The sequence below is a fragment of the Stegostoma tigrinum genome, chromosome 26 (assembly GCF_030684315.1).
Source record: "Stegostoma tigrinum isolate sSteTig4 chromosome 26, sSteTig4.hap1, whole genome shotgun sequence".
Classification (NCBI taxonomy): Eukaryota; Metazoa; Chordata; class Chondrichthyes; order Orectolobiformes; family Stegostomatidae; genus Stegostoma; species Stegostoma tigrinum.
The window spans coordinates 40253634-40270708 of record NC_081379.1 but is presented as its reverse complement, the minus strand read 5'-3'; the positions used below and the strand labels follow the sequence as shown (position 1 = coordinate 40270708).

Here is a 17075-nt window from a genome sequence, read left to right as displayed (position 1 = left end):
TGCAGTGTTGCATCAGCTGCAGCTTCAGATTATGTAGTCCTCTCGTGTTTTACTTGCATTTTCATGTACTGGTTACTATAGTAACAAACTTGTGCTCTAGTAGCCATAGCAACGTCAAAGTCAACACTTGAACCTGCTAAATAAAAATTTGAAAATTTCACTTATACAATGCTACCTAAAAATATTCAGCACTTTGTTAAGGGAAACTATCATCTTATCTCAAAATCGAAAAGAGGGTCCTATTGTTGTGTGTTTTTTTTCGCCATTTATTCTGGGAGTAGTTCTTAATTTTTTTATGAATTTGAGGTCATAGCTATTGCTGGTGAGGTCAGCATTTATTGCTAGTTGCCAGTTGTCCAGGAGAAGGTGATGTGGTGATCCACCTTGTAGAATTGCTGCTGTCTCTTAGAACACTACAGCGCAGTACATGCCCTTCGGCCCTCAATGTTGCACCAACCTGTGAAACCAATCTGAAGCCCATCTAACCTGCAGTATTCCATTATCATCCGTATGTTTATCCAATGACCATTTTATTGCCATTAAAGTTGGCGCATCTACTACTGTTGTAGGCAGGGCATTCCACGCCGTTACTACTCTCTGAGTAAAGAACCTACCTCTGACATCTGTCCTATATCTATCACCCCTCAATTTAAAGCTATGTCCCCTCGTGCTAGCCATCACCATCCCAGGAAAAAGGCTCTCACTGTCCACCCCATCTAATCCTCTGATCATCTTATATTTGAATGAAAATACTCCCACCGTGCTATTAGGCAGAGAACTTGTGGATTTTGACTTCACGATTATGAAGGAACAGCAATTACCCTTCTGTGTCAGGAGAGTATGTGATTTAGAGGGAGACTTAAATGGTGGCATTTACATTCACCTGCCCTTATGCCTAATGGATCAGATTGTTGGGACTTGAGGTTCTGTTAAAGGGATTTTGACAAGTTCAAGCAGTTCTTATACATGGTGTACACTGTAGCCATGGCACTCCAATGGTAGAGGGAGTGCGTGTTTATGGTGATTATTAAGGTACCAGTGAGCAAGCTGCTTTGTGGATGGTGTCAAGCTTCTTGGGTTTAGATGGAGGTGCACTTACCTAATCAAATAGAGATTATTTCATTACATGCCTGACTTTTGCCTTGTGAATAATGGAATGGCTTTCAGGAATCCAGAGATGAGTAGTTTCGCTGGTTAGTTTAGGTTTTTAGACAATGGTAACACTTGGCGTGTTGTTGGTAATCCATTAAACATCAATGGTGGTTGGACTCCATGTTGAAGATGATTATTGCTTGGTACCTAAATAGCAAGTAATATTCCTGTCACACAGGAACTCAATACTGAGTGATGTCCAATCTTGCTGCATGGCAGTCTGTACTGCTTCATGAGATAAGATCAGCAGGTCTGGCAGCATCTGTGAAGAGAAATCAGAGTTAACGTTTCAGGTCCAGTGACCCTTCCTCAGAACCAGCCCCGAAATGTTAACTCTGATTTCTCTTCACAGATGCTGCCGGGCCTGTTGAGCTTGTCCAGTAGTCTCCATTTTTGTTTCTGATTTACAGAATCTGTGGGGGGTTTTTTTTTCAGTTTTTTTTCCACTGCATAAAGCATTGGCAAAGAAACAACATTGTGGAGCCGTCAATTCCACTTCTTCCTTATATAATGGTAACAAACTTCACTGATAAAGCAGCTCAGATGTTTGCAATTAGGACATTTATACTAAGGAATTTGACTCATGGTGCAGTTGAAATGTCCATACCTCTGGAATAGGATGCCTTCATTCATATCCTACCAGCTCCAGATCTTGTCATGACCTTGTCTGAACAGGTAGGTTAAAGATATGTACAATCAATAATGTTCACCTTGGGGATCTTGTGGTGCAGTGGTAATGTCCCTATCTCTGGACTAGGAGGCCTGGGTTCAAGTCCCACCAGCTGCAGAGATGTGTGATAACATGTCTGAACAGATTGATTAGAAAACATCAATTGTGACACACTGTGGCAGCATTCCTCCCTCTGAGCCTAGAGGCCAAGGCTCAAGTTCCATATGCCCTGAATGTGTTTCATAACATGTCCAAATAGATTGATTAAAATAACTTGGAATGAATTAGAGGTGCACACCTTTGGAAGTTCTTTGGCATTGTTCTAGGGCTGAGTTGGTTGACTTCCGTAACCACAACCACTTTGTATTAGTTCCATGTAATGGAGAGTATTGCATTGATTCCCATTGTCTTCTGCTTTTATTAGGGTTCCCTGATGTAACATTTCAGTTAATTGCTGCCTTGATATCAAGAGTAATTATTTTCCCCTCCCTTCTGAAATTCAGCCTTCTTGTCCATGTTTTGAATGAAGGCTGTATAGGGGTCTGGAGCTACATGGCTTGCATGGAAGTCAAATTGAGCTTTAGTTGACCAGCTTGTTGTTAAGTCTGTTTTTCTTGACAACACTGTCAAGAACAACTTCTACTATTTTAATGATGTTTGGGTAGACAGGATATACCCAGGCACGTTTCCACATTCTTGACTAGGTTGCAATGTTGCTACTGCACTGGAACAACTTGACTAAGGCTGTAGTTGGTTCTTGCGCACAAATCATTAGTACACATTTGGGCTGGGGTCAGGGTGTAATGTCTGTTTCGTTGAAACCGTTTCTTGGTAGTTTGTGGCATGGATCAAATAGTCTGAACGCTAGGATATGTGATAGTCAGGACTTCGGGAGGAAGCCAAAATTGATTATTCACTGCTGGCTGGAGATGGTGCTTAAAAACTTGAACCTTGTCTTTAGCATTAATGCGGTGGTTGCACCCATTATTGAGTAGGGAGCTGCTTTTGAGCTGACTCCTGGGTATAGTGTAATTGTCTGTCACTACTTGTGACTGGATGTGGCAGGCTGCCAATCTATCTATCTGCTCGTTGTGGGACTATTTCAAATATGTCTGTAGCAAGCTCCTGTTGTTTAGCACGTAGCCTGGTGTTGTAACTCCAACACGTTGGCACCTCATTTTTGGCTAATCCTGATATAACTTCTGGCATGCTCTCCTATAGTCCTTATGGAACCAGGATTGGTCCTCTAGCTTGATTGTAATGGGATATGCCATGCCAAGAGATTATAGATTGTGGTTGAGAAGCACACAGAGAATTGATTGTCTGCAGCCAAAATTCAGATTGTCTCACCCCCTGCCGTTTTCCAATAATCCGGCAATTTTTAAAAGGTCTTAAAAATGTTTATTCAATTCCCCTTCAAACACTATAACTGAATCTGCTTCTTCCGCTCTGCTAGTCAGTGTATACAAAAGTGTTCTCCTGTCTCCTTTAATAGTCCTAAACCAATGTTATGTATGGCAGGAGTGGATCAATTTGAGCCTTTGGGCCTCCTCTGCTATTCAATAAGATCATGGCTGATCTGATTTTAACCTCACATTTGAAATGCTGAATTGTCTTGTTCTCCCATAGGTGTATGCCTGCTGCAACTTTCCATCTCTCTCCCAGGCCCATTCCCAATAATGGCTCCATCTGCCAGTGGTACTTTAATTCGATGTCTCTCAGCTTGCTTTCTTACATTTCTATTCTTGGACTAGGCTTTGTCTCCTATCTCTCCTCTCACTTAACTGTTATTATTTTTATACAATTTACAATCATATTCCAAATGTTTAAGCTTTTCTAACTGATACTGTCTATCATCTGTCTGAAAACCTGTCATAGAGCTATTACAGTTAAACCTGGAACTACTTTCAACAAACAATTTGAGAGGACTCTATTGCAACTTTCACTTCTTCTGTCTCTACATGCTTCTGATTGCAGATGGTATATAATGCACATAATGAAAGTTTACTAATTACAATCATAGTGAAATTAAAGAAGTGGAGAGAACACAAAATAATACTTGTTACCCTGTTGCTAAATGCAGTGCAGTAAGTGACTCCATGAGCCTGTAGAATTAATGTAATGTTAGATTTCTTAAAATAAGTGTGTTTCATCCGAGTAAGCTGTCTACTCTGATATGAAAATATGAGCAGTACTCTTTTCGATTAGATTCATGTTCAACAGGGCGAAACTAGGGACAACAAAACAAGCAATACAGACATTTGTTATTTGTTATTAGAAACTAGCCTCCAAGATGAAAATTATACACCTTCACAAAGTATGATTACAAGGAAAGAATGGTTATTCTGTCTGGTTTGCTAGGTGTTTGGGATGCCATCATTATTTGCATGACAGTGTTGACCGTAGCTTGATGGACTATTCAAATTCCTCGTAAGGATGTTTGTTTTGTGTTATTACAGGACTTAGTGACTCTTAAAATTAGTTAGTATACAAACATGACCACTTTAAAATCTATTTTGAGCTTCTCATGAAAGTTCAAATGCCTGAAATTAATTCTAACCTTTATACCTGCTCCCAAATCTGCTGATTTATTTTCATCATTATCTGTTTTATTACAGATTCTTAGCATTCATAGTAATTTGCTTTTGTGTTGAGTTTCTGTTTTCACCTTTTACAAAGGGGTGAGGGTCTTTTTCTTAAGTTTAATTCTGTGCTTTGTAACTAGTTATCAACATTTCTGAGTGATTTGAGGACGCTGTCCTCCTTTCTGCACTCCACTAGCCTTTGTGCTTTCTTTCTCCTAATTTTAACAGGAGTTCCATGCTCAAATGGAGGAAATGGAAGTAACTGTACGACAGCTGGAAGAGGATCTTGCTGCTGCCCGTCGACGGGCTGACCTCTATGAGTCTGAACTCCGGGATACTCGAATTACAGCAGATGAGTATAGGCGGAAAGCAGCTGAATCCCAGCAGAAACTTCAGAAGGTTGGTCTGTGTATCTGCCCTAACAATGAGTGAGTGTGGGGTGGAATGTCTGCCAAGCTGATGAATTGGAATGTTACATACCGAGGAACCTGAGATGCTGAGAGGTTATTGACATATCATAAACAGAAAGGACTGTCACAGTGACAGGATGTACATTTTTCACACTGATAGTCATGCTTGAGTTTAGATTAACTAAGTTCCTAGCTGAAATCTAGACACTACTTAGCTGCTTCTCATTCTCACTAGGTTTGGTATCTTAGCATCCTTGTAGTTCTTGAAGCATCCATCATGACAGATGGTAGACTTGGGTGAAAATAAACTCATGCACTCCATATGCTGAAGGTCTTTACATATTCTTTATATATTACATATATAATAAACATCTTTTGAGGTTAGTCAGCAACTGTACCATGTCACCTCTTGAACTTTGTTTCAATTTTTAGCTACTTTGTTTTGAAAGCTTATCAATGTGTATTGTCTTTTGTGTATTTTTATATTATTTATCTTTACGGAGCAATTCTGCTCAAATTTTAAGAATAGATTCTGTGCAGTATGGACATTTGTAAGGGGACAGACCACTTCGATGCAAGTCACTGACATCAAGACTGTATTCCATTCACAGACCAGAGACCAAGGAAAAGCTGAAGTTGGAGAGGTGTATGCCAAATTGGAAAAGGTTTGTACTTTGCGTGTTATTAGCTTTTCTTCACTAACTCATTTGTCATTTAGATGCATTATTTGGCTTTACCTCCACGACATAAATAAATGATAATTATTTAAATAATTTACTTTTAACATATTAAAAAAGCTTCACTTTTTTAAAAAAAATTGGAGACTATCCCAATAGGAATGTATTGCTTGCTTAGATTTGGATTGACATCAAGGCAGCCTTTAAATGAATCTGTTCTAGAATTGCACCTCTGTAGGGATTGAAGCAGGTAGTAAGGAACTATATTTAAGCAAGCTATACATGTATTTATGATTGTAAATAAATATAAGGTGTACGTAAGAGGTAGAGCTGAACGTTGCAGAACTGGAGATAAGACCAAAGTAATGTATTTACTAAATAAAATCAAAAAATTGGAGATGGTTCTACCATAGTATTACAGAAAGCAGTCTGATTAGTGTTATGTTGAGGTTACTCCAAAATATAACCATACTGTTACTTAAAACATATCTAGTATCTTAAAAGTTAGGGTGTTATTTTTGGCATGTTGTTGAGAGCTGGGGCATGTTATCTGAATATGGGTAGTGTGCACTTTAAAGTGCATTCAGTGCTTGGGCTGGAAAACACTTAGTTGACCACAAAGCTAACAAATACTTTCAGAAAACTGTAGACAAAGTTGAATGTCCTATAAACTGCAATTCAAAAATGTAAGCATTGCCATTGTTAATGTGCAGTTGATAAACTACAAGGGGACCCATTTGATGGTTTTGATTTAAGAATTTGCCTCAACTCATCTATTAATCACTTGTTCCATAATTCTTAAATTGCAAAACATTGATCTTTTATTGACGCCTACCCATGAAATAACGGACAGTAATGTGTGTAAATTTAAGGTTGGAGATGTATGAAAATACTGTGAAAACCAAAATATGTTTTGTAAATTTTTGTCCATTGAATTCAAGGCCTATTATGTGTCTTTCAGATGAATGCAGAACAGCAAAAGAAAATACAGGAGTTGCAGGAAAAACTCGCTAAGGTAATACCATTTAATGGTTACTATTACCAAGAGGATGGGAGTGTAATTGAGTTTAATGGTAGTCATTTTCATTGAAAAGATGTAAATGGTTCCAAAATATATGGAGATGCAATTTTCTTTGTACGGATGAATATTCTACAGTTCAAATGCCTGGGATACTGTGGAGGATAGATTTTCATGGTGAAAGGATTATATAAAAAGGCCTGGTTTTTCGTTTTTTTTCTGCTTTCTATGTTGAAATAAAGCTATGTGACAATAAATGAATGGGACTTGCTGAAAGTTGTGAAAGTCAAATTTAATAGCTATCTTGAAGTCTTTATGCAGAGGGTGGCCAGCAGTGGAAGAGATCATTGGGATCCCAACACTAGATTCGTTAGGAAATAGCATGTTGCTGTATTAGGAACTTGTTGTTCAGAAATGTGAGCTTAAGTTGAATAATGGCACATCTTATCTCCTTGCATCATACAGTATAAAAGCACTGAAAATGTTGTGATGTTTTGTGGTTTGAGCCTGTTAAAGCAAATCATCCTTGTAATTTGGCAGCTTACTGCACTAAATACTTTTAGCAAGTCACATGGAAAAATAAAATGAATGTCTAGCAGGGGTTTAGTCTCTTGTAAAAGTATTTATGACGTGTCTGACTTTGGAATCTGCAATGCTGCCATTGTATCCTGTTGGTTCCTGGTTTGAATTCGGAGGTAGGAAGACTTTGGGATGTATTGCTTGATATGAATTGGCGGTCATTGCTGCCATCAAGCCACAAGTAATTATCTATCACACAAATGAATAATGTGATATAAATTTTCTTGCTGGTGTGTTGTCAGGTATGTAGGCCATGCATGTCAGTGACAGGTCGACTGTGTATCAGACAACAGATACCAATGATAATTTGTAGCATGCTGATGTACCCCAGTAGCCTATGCTTATAATCCTTAGACTATTATGTCTATCATTTGATCAGATATTGCTAATGGACAGTATTTATTAAATAATCCATACTTTGCTAAGAATGACACTGGATGTCAATTTAAGGTTATCAAATCAGGTGCTAGAAATTACATATCTGAACACACAGGACCTTCCTTTATGTAAGTAGAGGACTTCCTATATACATTGCATACTTTGATTTGTGAATTGAACAAAGGGATTATGGAGAATGCCAGTCTTTGTTGAATTTCCATGCCAATATGCTGAAGAATCTGTCTATCTGCCTGATCTAAGAGCTAAGAGTTACAATTAACTGTTGCTGCTACATCTCTGTAACAACGATAGACCAACAAATCAACTTACTATTCTCATGCTGCTTAATTGGCATCCACTTCTTCAAAGATAACAGGATGTAGAGCTGGATGAACACAGCAGGGCAAGCAGCGTCAGAGGAGCAGGAAGGCTGACACTTCAGGCCTAGACCCTTCTTCAGAAATGGGGGAGGCGAAGGGAGATCTGAAATAAATGGGGAGGGCGGGTGGATAGAAGATGGATAGAGGAGAAGATAGGTGGAGAGGAGACAGGCCGGTCAAAGAGGCGGGTTTGGAGCCAGTAAAGGTGAGTGTAAGTGGGGAGTTAAGGAGGAGTTAGGTCACTCCAGGGAGGACTGACAGGTCAAGGGGGCAAGATGAGGTTAGTAGGTAGGAGATGGGGGTGAGGCTTGAGGTGGGAGGAAGGACAGGTTAGGAGAAGGACAAGCTGGGCTGGTTTTGGGATGTGGTAGGGGGAGGGGAAATTTCAAAGCTTGTGAAATCCACATTGATACCATTGGGCTGCAGTGTTCCCAAGTGGAATGAATTGCTGTTCCTGCAACCTTCGGGTAGCATCGTTGTGGCACTGCAAGAGGCCCAGGATGGACACGCCGTCTGCAGATTGGGAGAGGGAATTGAAATGGTTTGCGACTGGGAGGTGCCATTGTTTAGTGTACAACTGCCCCTGTTAGGGTGGCATGCTGGCTCAGTGGTTAGCACTGCAGCCTGACAGTGCCAGGGACCCGGGTTCGATTCCATCCTCGGGCGACTGTCTGTGTGGAGTTGGCACATTCTCCCCGTGTCTGCATGGTTTTCTCCAGGTGCTCCGGTTTCCTCCCACATTCCAAATATGTGCAGGCTAGGTGGATTGGCCATGCTAAATTGCCTGTAGCGTTCAGGGGTGTGTGGGTTATAGGGGGATGGGTCTGGGTGGGATGCCGCAAGGGGCGGTGTGGACTTGTTGGGCCGAAGGGCCTGTTTCCACACTGTAGGGAATCTAATCTGTCTCCTCTCCACCTATCTTCTCCTCTATCCATCTTCTATCCGCCTCCCCTCTCTCCCTATTTTTTTTCAGATCCCTTTCCCCCTCCCCCATTTCTGAAGAAGGGTCTAGGCCCGAAACGTCAGCTTTCCTGCTCCTCTGATGCTGCTTGGCATGCTGTGTTCAGCCAGCTCTACACCTTGTTATCTCAGATTCTCCAGCATCTGCAGATTCTACTATATCTAATCCACTTCTTCAAGTCTGCTTCTTACATCCTAGTCCTGACGAGTACAAGACAAAAAGCTTTGATTTGTCTCATTTGAGTATTGTTTAAGTTCTGTACCTGCCAGTGATTATTTATGAGTAATCTGATGTGATCAATCACTAAATTACATTAACAGTTACCTCTGGAGGATATCAATCTGACCTGAGATTTTAATTGATATTATATGTAAATAATCAATACACATGGATACCAAAAATAAAATTCAAGTATGAAAATTTAGCTAAGTCTATTTGATTTAGTTGAAGTTCCTGTAAAAGTTTATGTTCTAACTGTCTGGGTTAGAGACGAGGAATCAGATGTGGTGATCCACAGGAAACTAAAATCAATTTTTGTCAGAAAAGCACCTTGTTTAAATACTAAAAATGAATCCTGAATGGACTGTTTCTTGCATCATTTTTGTTCTTTGACTCTTTCAGGCAGTGAAAGCAAGCTCTGAAGCTACAGATCTTTTACAGAATGTGCGTCAAGCTAAAGAACGTGCAGAGAGAGACCTTGAGAAACTACAGGGTCGTGAGAACTCCAGTGAGAGTATCAGGAAGAAACTGGTGGAGTCTGAGGTACAGTGTAGAATTAAATGCCGAACACAGTTTGTCAATAGGATAAGGTGGTTCAGTTGACAAGTAACAAGTGCTCACCTGAAAGCAAAATGCTGGCCATCCCAGAGCTTTTTCCTGACTTTGCATTTCTTTCAGCTATTTGCTTGACAAAATGCATTTTCATTTTAAGAACCTAAGTTGCACCACACCCATACTTCTACTCTTTCATCCACAATCTTTACAAATTTCTGGCTATCGGTTCAGTTGCCTTTGCTGCATCTCCAAACTTTCACAGGCCCTCTGACTTGGACTTTTGGCCATAGCTTCACCATCTCTGCTCCCAAATCCAAATCTCTCTTAGTTTCTCCCCTTTATTTCATCATACTTAGTCTGATCTCATAGCGACCATGAAACCCACATATACTATTCATTTGATCTCATTCCAACGAAACTGCAGACCACCCAACTTCTGCGCTGGTTCTGTGCCAGCTGACATTGTTACTAGTTTAAAAACAAAGAATGCTGGAGAACCTCAACATGTCTGGCAGCATCTGTGGAGAAAGAAACAGAGAGAAAGTCTAATATGACTTCTTCAGATTCTGAGATTTTATTTCATATTTCTCGCATTGGCAGTAATTTGCCTTATTGTAAATTGTTTCTTTATCTTGGGGTACTATTCCCTGCCCTTCCATTTCAAAGTTACACTATAAACCTGTCATGGCCCTAACCTCTCTGCCTTTATAAATTGTTGACCTCACCCCGAACTCTTTCCTCTTCGATCTTGATTAATGTCACTTCCCCGACCAATATGTCTTTTCCCCAGCTCTCTGTTTGGCTCTATCAAATAATCTTGCAGTGGTTTTTCACATGATATGTTTCACTGTCCAGGGTGTTGCCAACAGTTTTGACTAAATAAAGATGACTTACACTCTGGTGTGCTGCGTGAGGATGTATGAGGATATAATATCATATTTTAGTGAATGAGTTACCTGGGAAATTTGAAGACTTTAGCATGTTGAAATTGCTGTAAACAAAGTCACAAGTCCTATCTGAGATAATGGGAACTGCAGATGCTGGAGAATCCAAGATAACAAAGTGTGGGGCTGGATGAACACAGCAGGCCAAGCAGCATCTTAGGAGCACAAAAGCTGACGTTTTGGGCCTAGACCCTCCTTCAGAAAGATTTAATGAAGGGTCTAGGCCCGAAATGTCAGCTTTTGTGCTCCTAAGATGCTGCTTGGCCTGCTGTGTTCATCCAGCCCCACACTTCGTTATCACACAAGCCCTATCTCCTGTGACTTATCATGTCGGATGAAAGTTCTTTGCCATCTTCAAACACACTTCTGCCTTTGACACAACAACCAAATCTCTCTTTCCTCTCCTTATTTGTCCAGCTCTGTCTTTTGGATTCTTTTTTGCCTAATTATTTGTAGCCAAAGTGTTTCAATTAATGTTTTTTTCTCCCTTCCTCTGTGCCTTTAACTTGATCAAGTATGGGGTGGTGGGAGAGCTATTCCTGCCCTCTGCAAAAGGTCTTGAGCTCCGAGACAGTAAGAACTGCAGATTCTGCAGTTCGAGATAACACAGTGTGGGGCTGGAGGAACTCTGCACGCCAGGCAGCATCAAAGGAGCAAGAAAGATGACATTTCGTGTCAGGACCCCTTTTTGTGAAGAATGGTGCTGACCCAAAACGTCAACTTTCCTGCTTCTCTGATGCTGCCTGGCCTGCTGTGTTCCTCCAGTTCCATACTGTTAGCTCTTGAACTCCACCTTGTTGCTTATGTTCTTTCCCATGGACTCATGTCAGCTTCCAAGTGAATTTTGAGGAATCTGAATCTTTCTTTCTTTTTCAACCCTTCTTTAGGTCTTTTCCCTTCCTATCTCTAAGTTCCTTCAGCTATATCACCACCACGTAGCTCTTCATGGTTCAGACAATGGCCCCTTGTGCATTTCCCTGATCCTTCACATCACCAGCACTTGAGCCTTCTGCTGTCTAGAGACTATGCTCCAGAATTCCCTCCTTAAATTCTGTACTAGAGACCTTTGCATGATGTACAACACTGGAAAATAAACACCACTGTTTTCTGACAATGATGACTGCATTTCAAAGATGCTTCATTAGCTCTGAAGTGTGCTGAAATATCCTGAGGTTTTGCAAAGGCACTACATGAATTCAAGTTTCTGTTTCTTACCAGTATAAAGCCATTATGTTTCAGACAGGTAGTCATCCGATTGGATATATCCAATGTGTCGTTAAACATGCAAGAAAGTTTTGGTCAATCTTGAAAGGTATGCTGCTCTGTGGAGACCCAGTCATGGCTCACATGCTGTAGGACAGACATGACTGTTCATTTAATAAGCATTCTTCTTTTATTTATAGAAGTTTTGTTAACATTACCATCAAGCCACTTAACATACATTGTGATATATGGGCATTCTCTTAATAATTTGGTGTAAAATATTACTTGAAAATTACAGTGTCCTATATGTTGCCTTGTGTGCATTTAAGGCACAGAGTTGATTTTTTTAAAAAATATAGTTCAGTGACTGACAAATAGTTTATTTTTACAATCATTTGTGTGGTCATATGTTAATAACCTGTGCAAGTGAGTTTGTAGATCCAACAATAATTTTGATTGTGTTAATAATTGTAGGAACGCCGCAAGTCTCTGGAGAACCAAGTGAAGCGACTTGAAATGGTAGAGCGGCGAGAAAACAAGCTAAAGGAAGATTTGCAGACAAAATCTCAGCAAATCCAGCAAATGGCTCAGAAAATCCTGGTATGTGTAAGATGTTGATAATGAGGCCCAGGAAATGAAAATTACAGAATCACGTTAGCAGTGTAAGAGGAAGCCTACCTGTTAGGAAGCTAACGAAAAGAAATTGTTATAAATCTTTCTAATCATCCCTGCCCTTTATCCGCTTCATGGTTCGGTACATTTTATAGGGCCACCACCTTCACTTAACTACCTGGGCAAGTAACCATTTGAAGATATTAGCATGCTGTTGTTCAAGTTGACCACTGTCACATCATGTGTAGGGGTTCTAGTATTGGTTCACTACCATTTCATTCCATCTGTAGCTTCTCACGGCAAATTCCAAGGAAAAGAATCAGTTTCTCTGAACTGGTACTGGTTTTTCTTAAACTGTGCCGGAAAGATGCCTGACACTGCCCTGCTGTAGTGGTTGTATGCTTGGTGTAAAGCATTAAATTTGTCAGTTTTTTGATTTTGCAATCCTATACAGCTTAATACACTCTATTAGGCACCACAATGATTGATGTAAAGTCTTCTTCTTTGGCACTGTTATGCAGGAATAGGCTCTCATTGTAAAATTAAGAGACTGGAGCGGTAGCATTAGTGAAGATAAGTATTCTGGATGTGGGAGTCTTGCCTGTACAAAAGTAGGAAAGGTGAATTTGGACCGGGGGTTGTTGGTGGAAGAAGAAGACAGTGTGCTTTTATGAAGAAACGTAATTTAATGTCTTAAACATGCTGTGAAACTTGATTTCTTATGTCTATTTATGGAATAGTCTATCAGGCACTGCATTCATTTAGAATAATGAAAAAGGGAATAAGATAGGTTACTGAATCAACGAACATAAAAGGGGCTATAGATTTCAGGGCAGTATTTGAGGTTAGCATCAAGATTTCAAGTAATGTTGCTGTGGTTTTTTGCAAGGTATGTTTCACTGTCCAGTGTGTTGCCAACAGTTTTGACTAAATAAAGGTGACTTACATGGTGGTGTGCTGCATGAGGATGTAATGTCATATTTTAATGAATGAATTACAGGGAGTTTTGAAGTCTTTAGCGAGTTGATCATTCACCTTTGGCATTACATGAGGTGCAAGACAGTTATTCTATGAAAAGATTTGATGTCTCAACCTTGTCTTCACAAAAATTAGATACTAACCAAGTTTTTGTTTCATACGCATTTGAAGTAAATTAAGGATGGAAAGAATAGAGCCCATTAAGGACCTCATTGATTATTTAGAACATAGAACAATACAGTGCAGAACAGGCCCTTCGGCCCTTGATGTTGTACTGACCTGTGAACTAATCTAAGCCCAACCCCACCCCCCACACTATCCCATCATCATCCATATGCTTATCCTATTTGTGTATAGAAGCAAAGGACATGGGTAGGGTTCTAAATGAATACTTCGTGTCATTGCTCATTATAGAGAGGGATGATGTGGATACAGAAATCAGGGAGAAGGACTTTTATGTACTTTAAAGAAGTTAGCATAGACAGAGGAGCTTCTGAATGGCCTCTGAGGCTTAAAAGTAGATAATTATTCAGGGCCAAGTGAAATGTATTTCAGGTTGTTGAGTGAGTTAAGCCAAGACAGTAGCAAAAATTTTCAATTCCTCTCTGGCCACAAGAGGTATCAGAGGAGGGACGATCTTTAGTGTGGTCCCGTTATTCAAGAAAGGAGGAAGGGATAAACCAGTAAGCTACAGGCCAGTTAGTCTAACCTAAATGCTGGAGAAACTATTGGAAGCAATTCTGAGGGACAGAATTAATCTGCACTTGGAGAGGCAGGAATTAGTCAAGAACAGTCAGCATGGTTTTGTTAAGGGGACGCCATATCTGACCAACTTGGTTGAATTTTTGAGAGGTGACCAGGTGTGCAAACAAGGGAATACATTCATTGCAGCCTGCTTGGACTTAGGCAAGGCTTTTGATAAGGCCTCGCATGGGAGACTGTTCGCAAAGATAAGAGTCCGTGGACCCATGGAAATTTCACAAATTGGATCCAGAATTAGCTAAGTGGCAAGAAGCAGAGGGCGATGTTCGAGGGTGTTTTTGTGATTGGAATCCTGTGTCCAGAGGGGTTCTGCAGTGTTGGAGCCCTTGCTGTTTGTAGTTTTTATAGACAATTTAGACTTGAATGTCGGAGGCTTGATCAGTAAGTTCCTGGATGAGAGAAAAAATTAGGGGAGTGGTAAATAGTGAGGAGGAACGCCTTAGATTATAGGAGGATATAAACAGGGTGATTAGATGAACTGATGAGTGGCAAATCAAATTCAATCCAATAAACATGAGGTGATGCACTTGGGCAGTACACACAAAACAATACATGATGAAGAGTAGGACCCTGAGAAGCACCAAGTATCAAGGGGATTTTGAAATGCCTGACCGTGATCCCTTGAGGTAGTGGGATAGGGAAATAAAGTAGTAAAGAAGGCATTGAATTTAAGAGCAGGAGGGATTGCTGGAATTATATGAAACATTGGTTAGGCCACAGCTAGAGTACTATGTGTAGTTCTGGGATTCACATTACGGAAGGGATGCGATTTCATTAAAGAGGGTGCAAAGGAAATTTACCAGGACAATACTTGGGATTGAAGAGTTTTAGTTATGAAGAGATATTTGGACTGATTGTGGTTGGTCTCCTTGGAGCAGAGGGGACTAAAAGGATACATAATTGAGATATATAAATTGAGGGGCATAGACAGTGGACAGGAAGGAACTTTTCCTCCATTGACTGATCAATGGCCTCAGGGCATAGGTATAAAGGAAAGGGCTGAGTGGTTTAGAGGGGATGTGAGGAAGTTCTTTTTTCACTTAGTAGCGGCAATCTGAAACTCTATGGTGGTACAGGCAGAAACCCTCAACATTTAACTATTTAGATGTTTGCTTGTGACGCCAAAGCATACAAGGCTATGGACTAAATGCTGGCAAATGGGTTTATCATAGTTTATCATTGTTTTTGATTGGTGCAGTCCTCTGCACTGTAGATCTCTGTATTGGCAAAGATCTGTAGCTTGGGTTGTGGGTGAGGTTGCTGACTTGCTTGCCAAGCTGGCTTGTTCTCATTCATACATTTCATCACTTAGAATTGTGAAGAAACATCTGAACGAAAACAAGCCAGCTCAGTCAGCAAGTCAACAACCTGTAGACTTCTATGGCTATGATTTTGTTGTGATATGAATACCTCCTACCTGTGGATACCACCATCTAAACAAATAACCTATCTCTTTATTATGGTACTCACAATGATCCTGCTCTATCCTAACACAGGAGTTAGAGGAGAGCTGGTGTGAGGCTCAGGCAACAGCTCAACGCATGGAAACTAATCTTCGACAGAAAGAACAGCTCTATGAAGATAAAATGAAGGTGAAAAACAAAATTTATATTGAAAATTTGATTGTGTAACAAGGGTAACAAGTATCTTGTGCCGGTTTCTGGGAGTACAGATTGAACTGGTCATTAGATCAATCATGAGCCATGCCTTGAGAGCTGCAATATTTCTGCAATTTCTGCCAGCCTATTTCCTTTCACTCAATACGTCCATTAGTCTTAAATGTGGAGCAAGTATCTTAGCTGAAAATAGTCACTGATGGACTTGTTTCCTTAATTTGAACGAAGAAAATAACAGATGTTGTAGAGTGGGTTAGGACAAGAACATTTTCTGACTGATGCAAAATTAATCTAAACTTTTCTCCCTTTGACAGCTGAACAATGCTGTTTGCCATTACTTGTGGAGAGCATCCCATCATCTTTTTATTTGTGTTGTACTCTCTTATAGGTCATGGAAGCTCAGGTGAAGATGGGCATTGCCAATAAGGAGTCCTTAGAAGATTCTCGCCTCAGGCATGAGGAGGACTCACGTAAAAAGTGCAAACTGATAGATGATCAGAAAGCGGTATGCAAGAAATTAACATTAAATTTAAAATCTAACTATGAACTGAAGTTGCTATGGAAGTAAGCATTTTATTAATAATTTCATTTCAGAAGGTGACCAATTTTAAAGACGGCCTGCACTTCTCAGATTAGAAAGCTTTTTCACATTTTACATTTGTCCTTCCCTTGCTTCCTTGATCTTTGTTGTCTGATCCTTTATAATCTGATTCTAGTGCACTTCATATTTCAGACAATCAATGCCATGGATTCAAAGATAAAGTCTTTGGAACAGAGGGTAGCAGAACTCTCAGAGGCAAATAAACTTGCAGCAAACAGCAGCATCTTTACCCAGAGAAGCATGTGAGTCTTGAATTGTCAAAGTTTATAAAGTAAATACATGGTTATAGGTTTAGTTAAATTTACAACCTGTTGTTTAATTGCCAGAAACAATTAATTTATTCAACTTCTCAGTTTTTGTTAACAGTTGCTTTCTCCTAAAATTGTAATATAGAGGCTAGCTTCTAATTTATGTACAAGGTCAGATCTGGAGTAGAAAGTTGGATGTAGGATGCAACAGAATTATATTTAGGCAGATCTAAACAAGTGGAAACAGAAATATAAAGAAATCAACTGGAGTATATTTGTTGGGTGAGCAGGCTGGCACATATTGATCTTCCTCCTGCTGTATGTAAAACCGGTCTAAATTACAGAGGAGAGCATCTTCTCAATAGGGTCTGCTATGGTATCTATTGGTATATCCCAGTTTTTAGCAGTGATAGACATAGAACTGATTTGTGGATCAAAGTTTAAAAAAATTACAGGATTATTGAACGTGATTACCACAAAACCATTAAAAATCATAGACGTTATTGTGATGATAAATTGATTACCTT

General features: G+C 39.9%; 1 protein-coding gene across 4 annotated transcripts in view; it reads left to right on the top strand.

Moving 5' to 3' along the window:
* The window catches only part of LOC125464168 (citron Rho-interacting kinase), a 197615-nt gene that overhangs the window by 98115 nt on the left and 82425 nt on the right, over nucleotides 1-17075 (top strand). For all 4 annotated transcript variants that reach the window (XM_059655120.1, XM_048556312.2, XM_059655121.1 and 1 more), the window contains 8 exons: nucleotides 4636-4806; nucleotides 5429-5482; nucleotides 6456-6509; nucleotides 9432-9572; nucleotides 12206-12331; nucleotides 15580-15675; nucleotides 16088-16204; nucleotides 16433-16542. In XM_059655120.1, the coding sequence (XP_059511103.1) occupies nucleotides 4636-4806; nucleotides 5429-5482; nucleotides 6456-6509; nucleotides 9432-9572; nucleotides 12206-12331; nucleotides 15580-15675; nucleotides 16088-16204; nucleotides 16433-16542 (869 nt within the window). The remainder of the gene's footprint in view (nucleotides 1-4635; nucleotides 4807-5428; nucleotides 5483-6455; nucleotides 6510-9431; nucleotides 9573-12205; nucleotides 12332-15579; nucleotides 15676-16087; nucleotides 16205-16432; nucleotides 16543-17075) is intronic.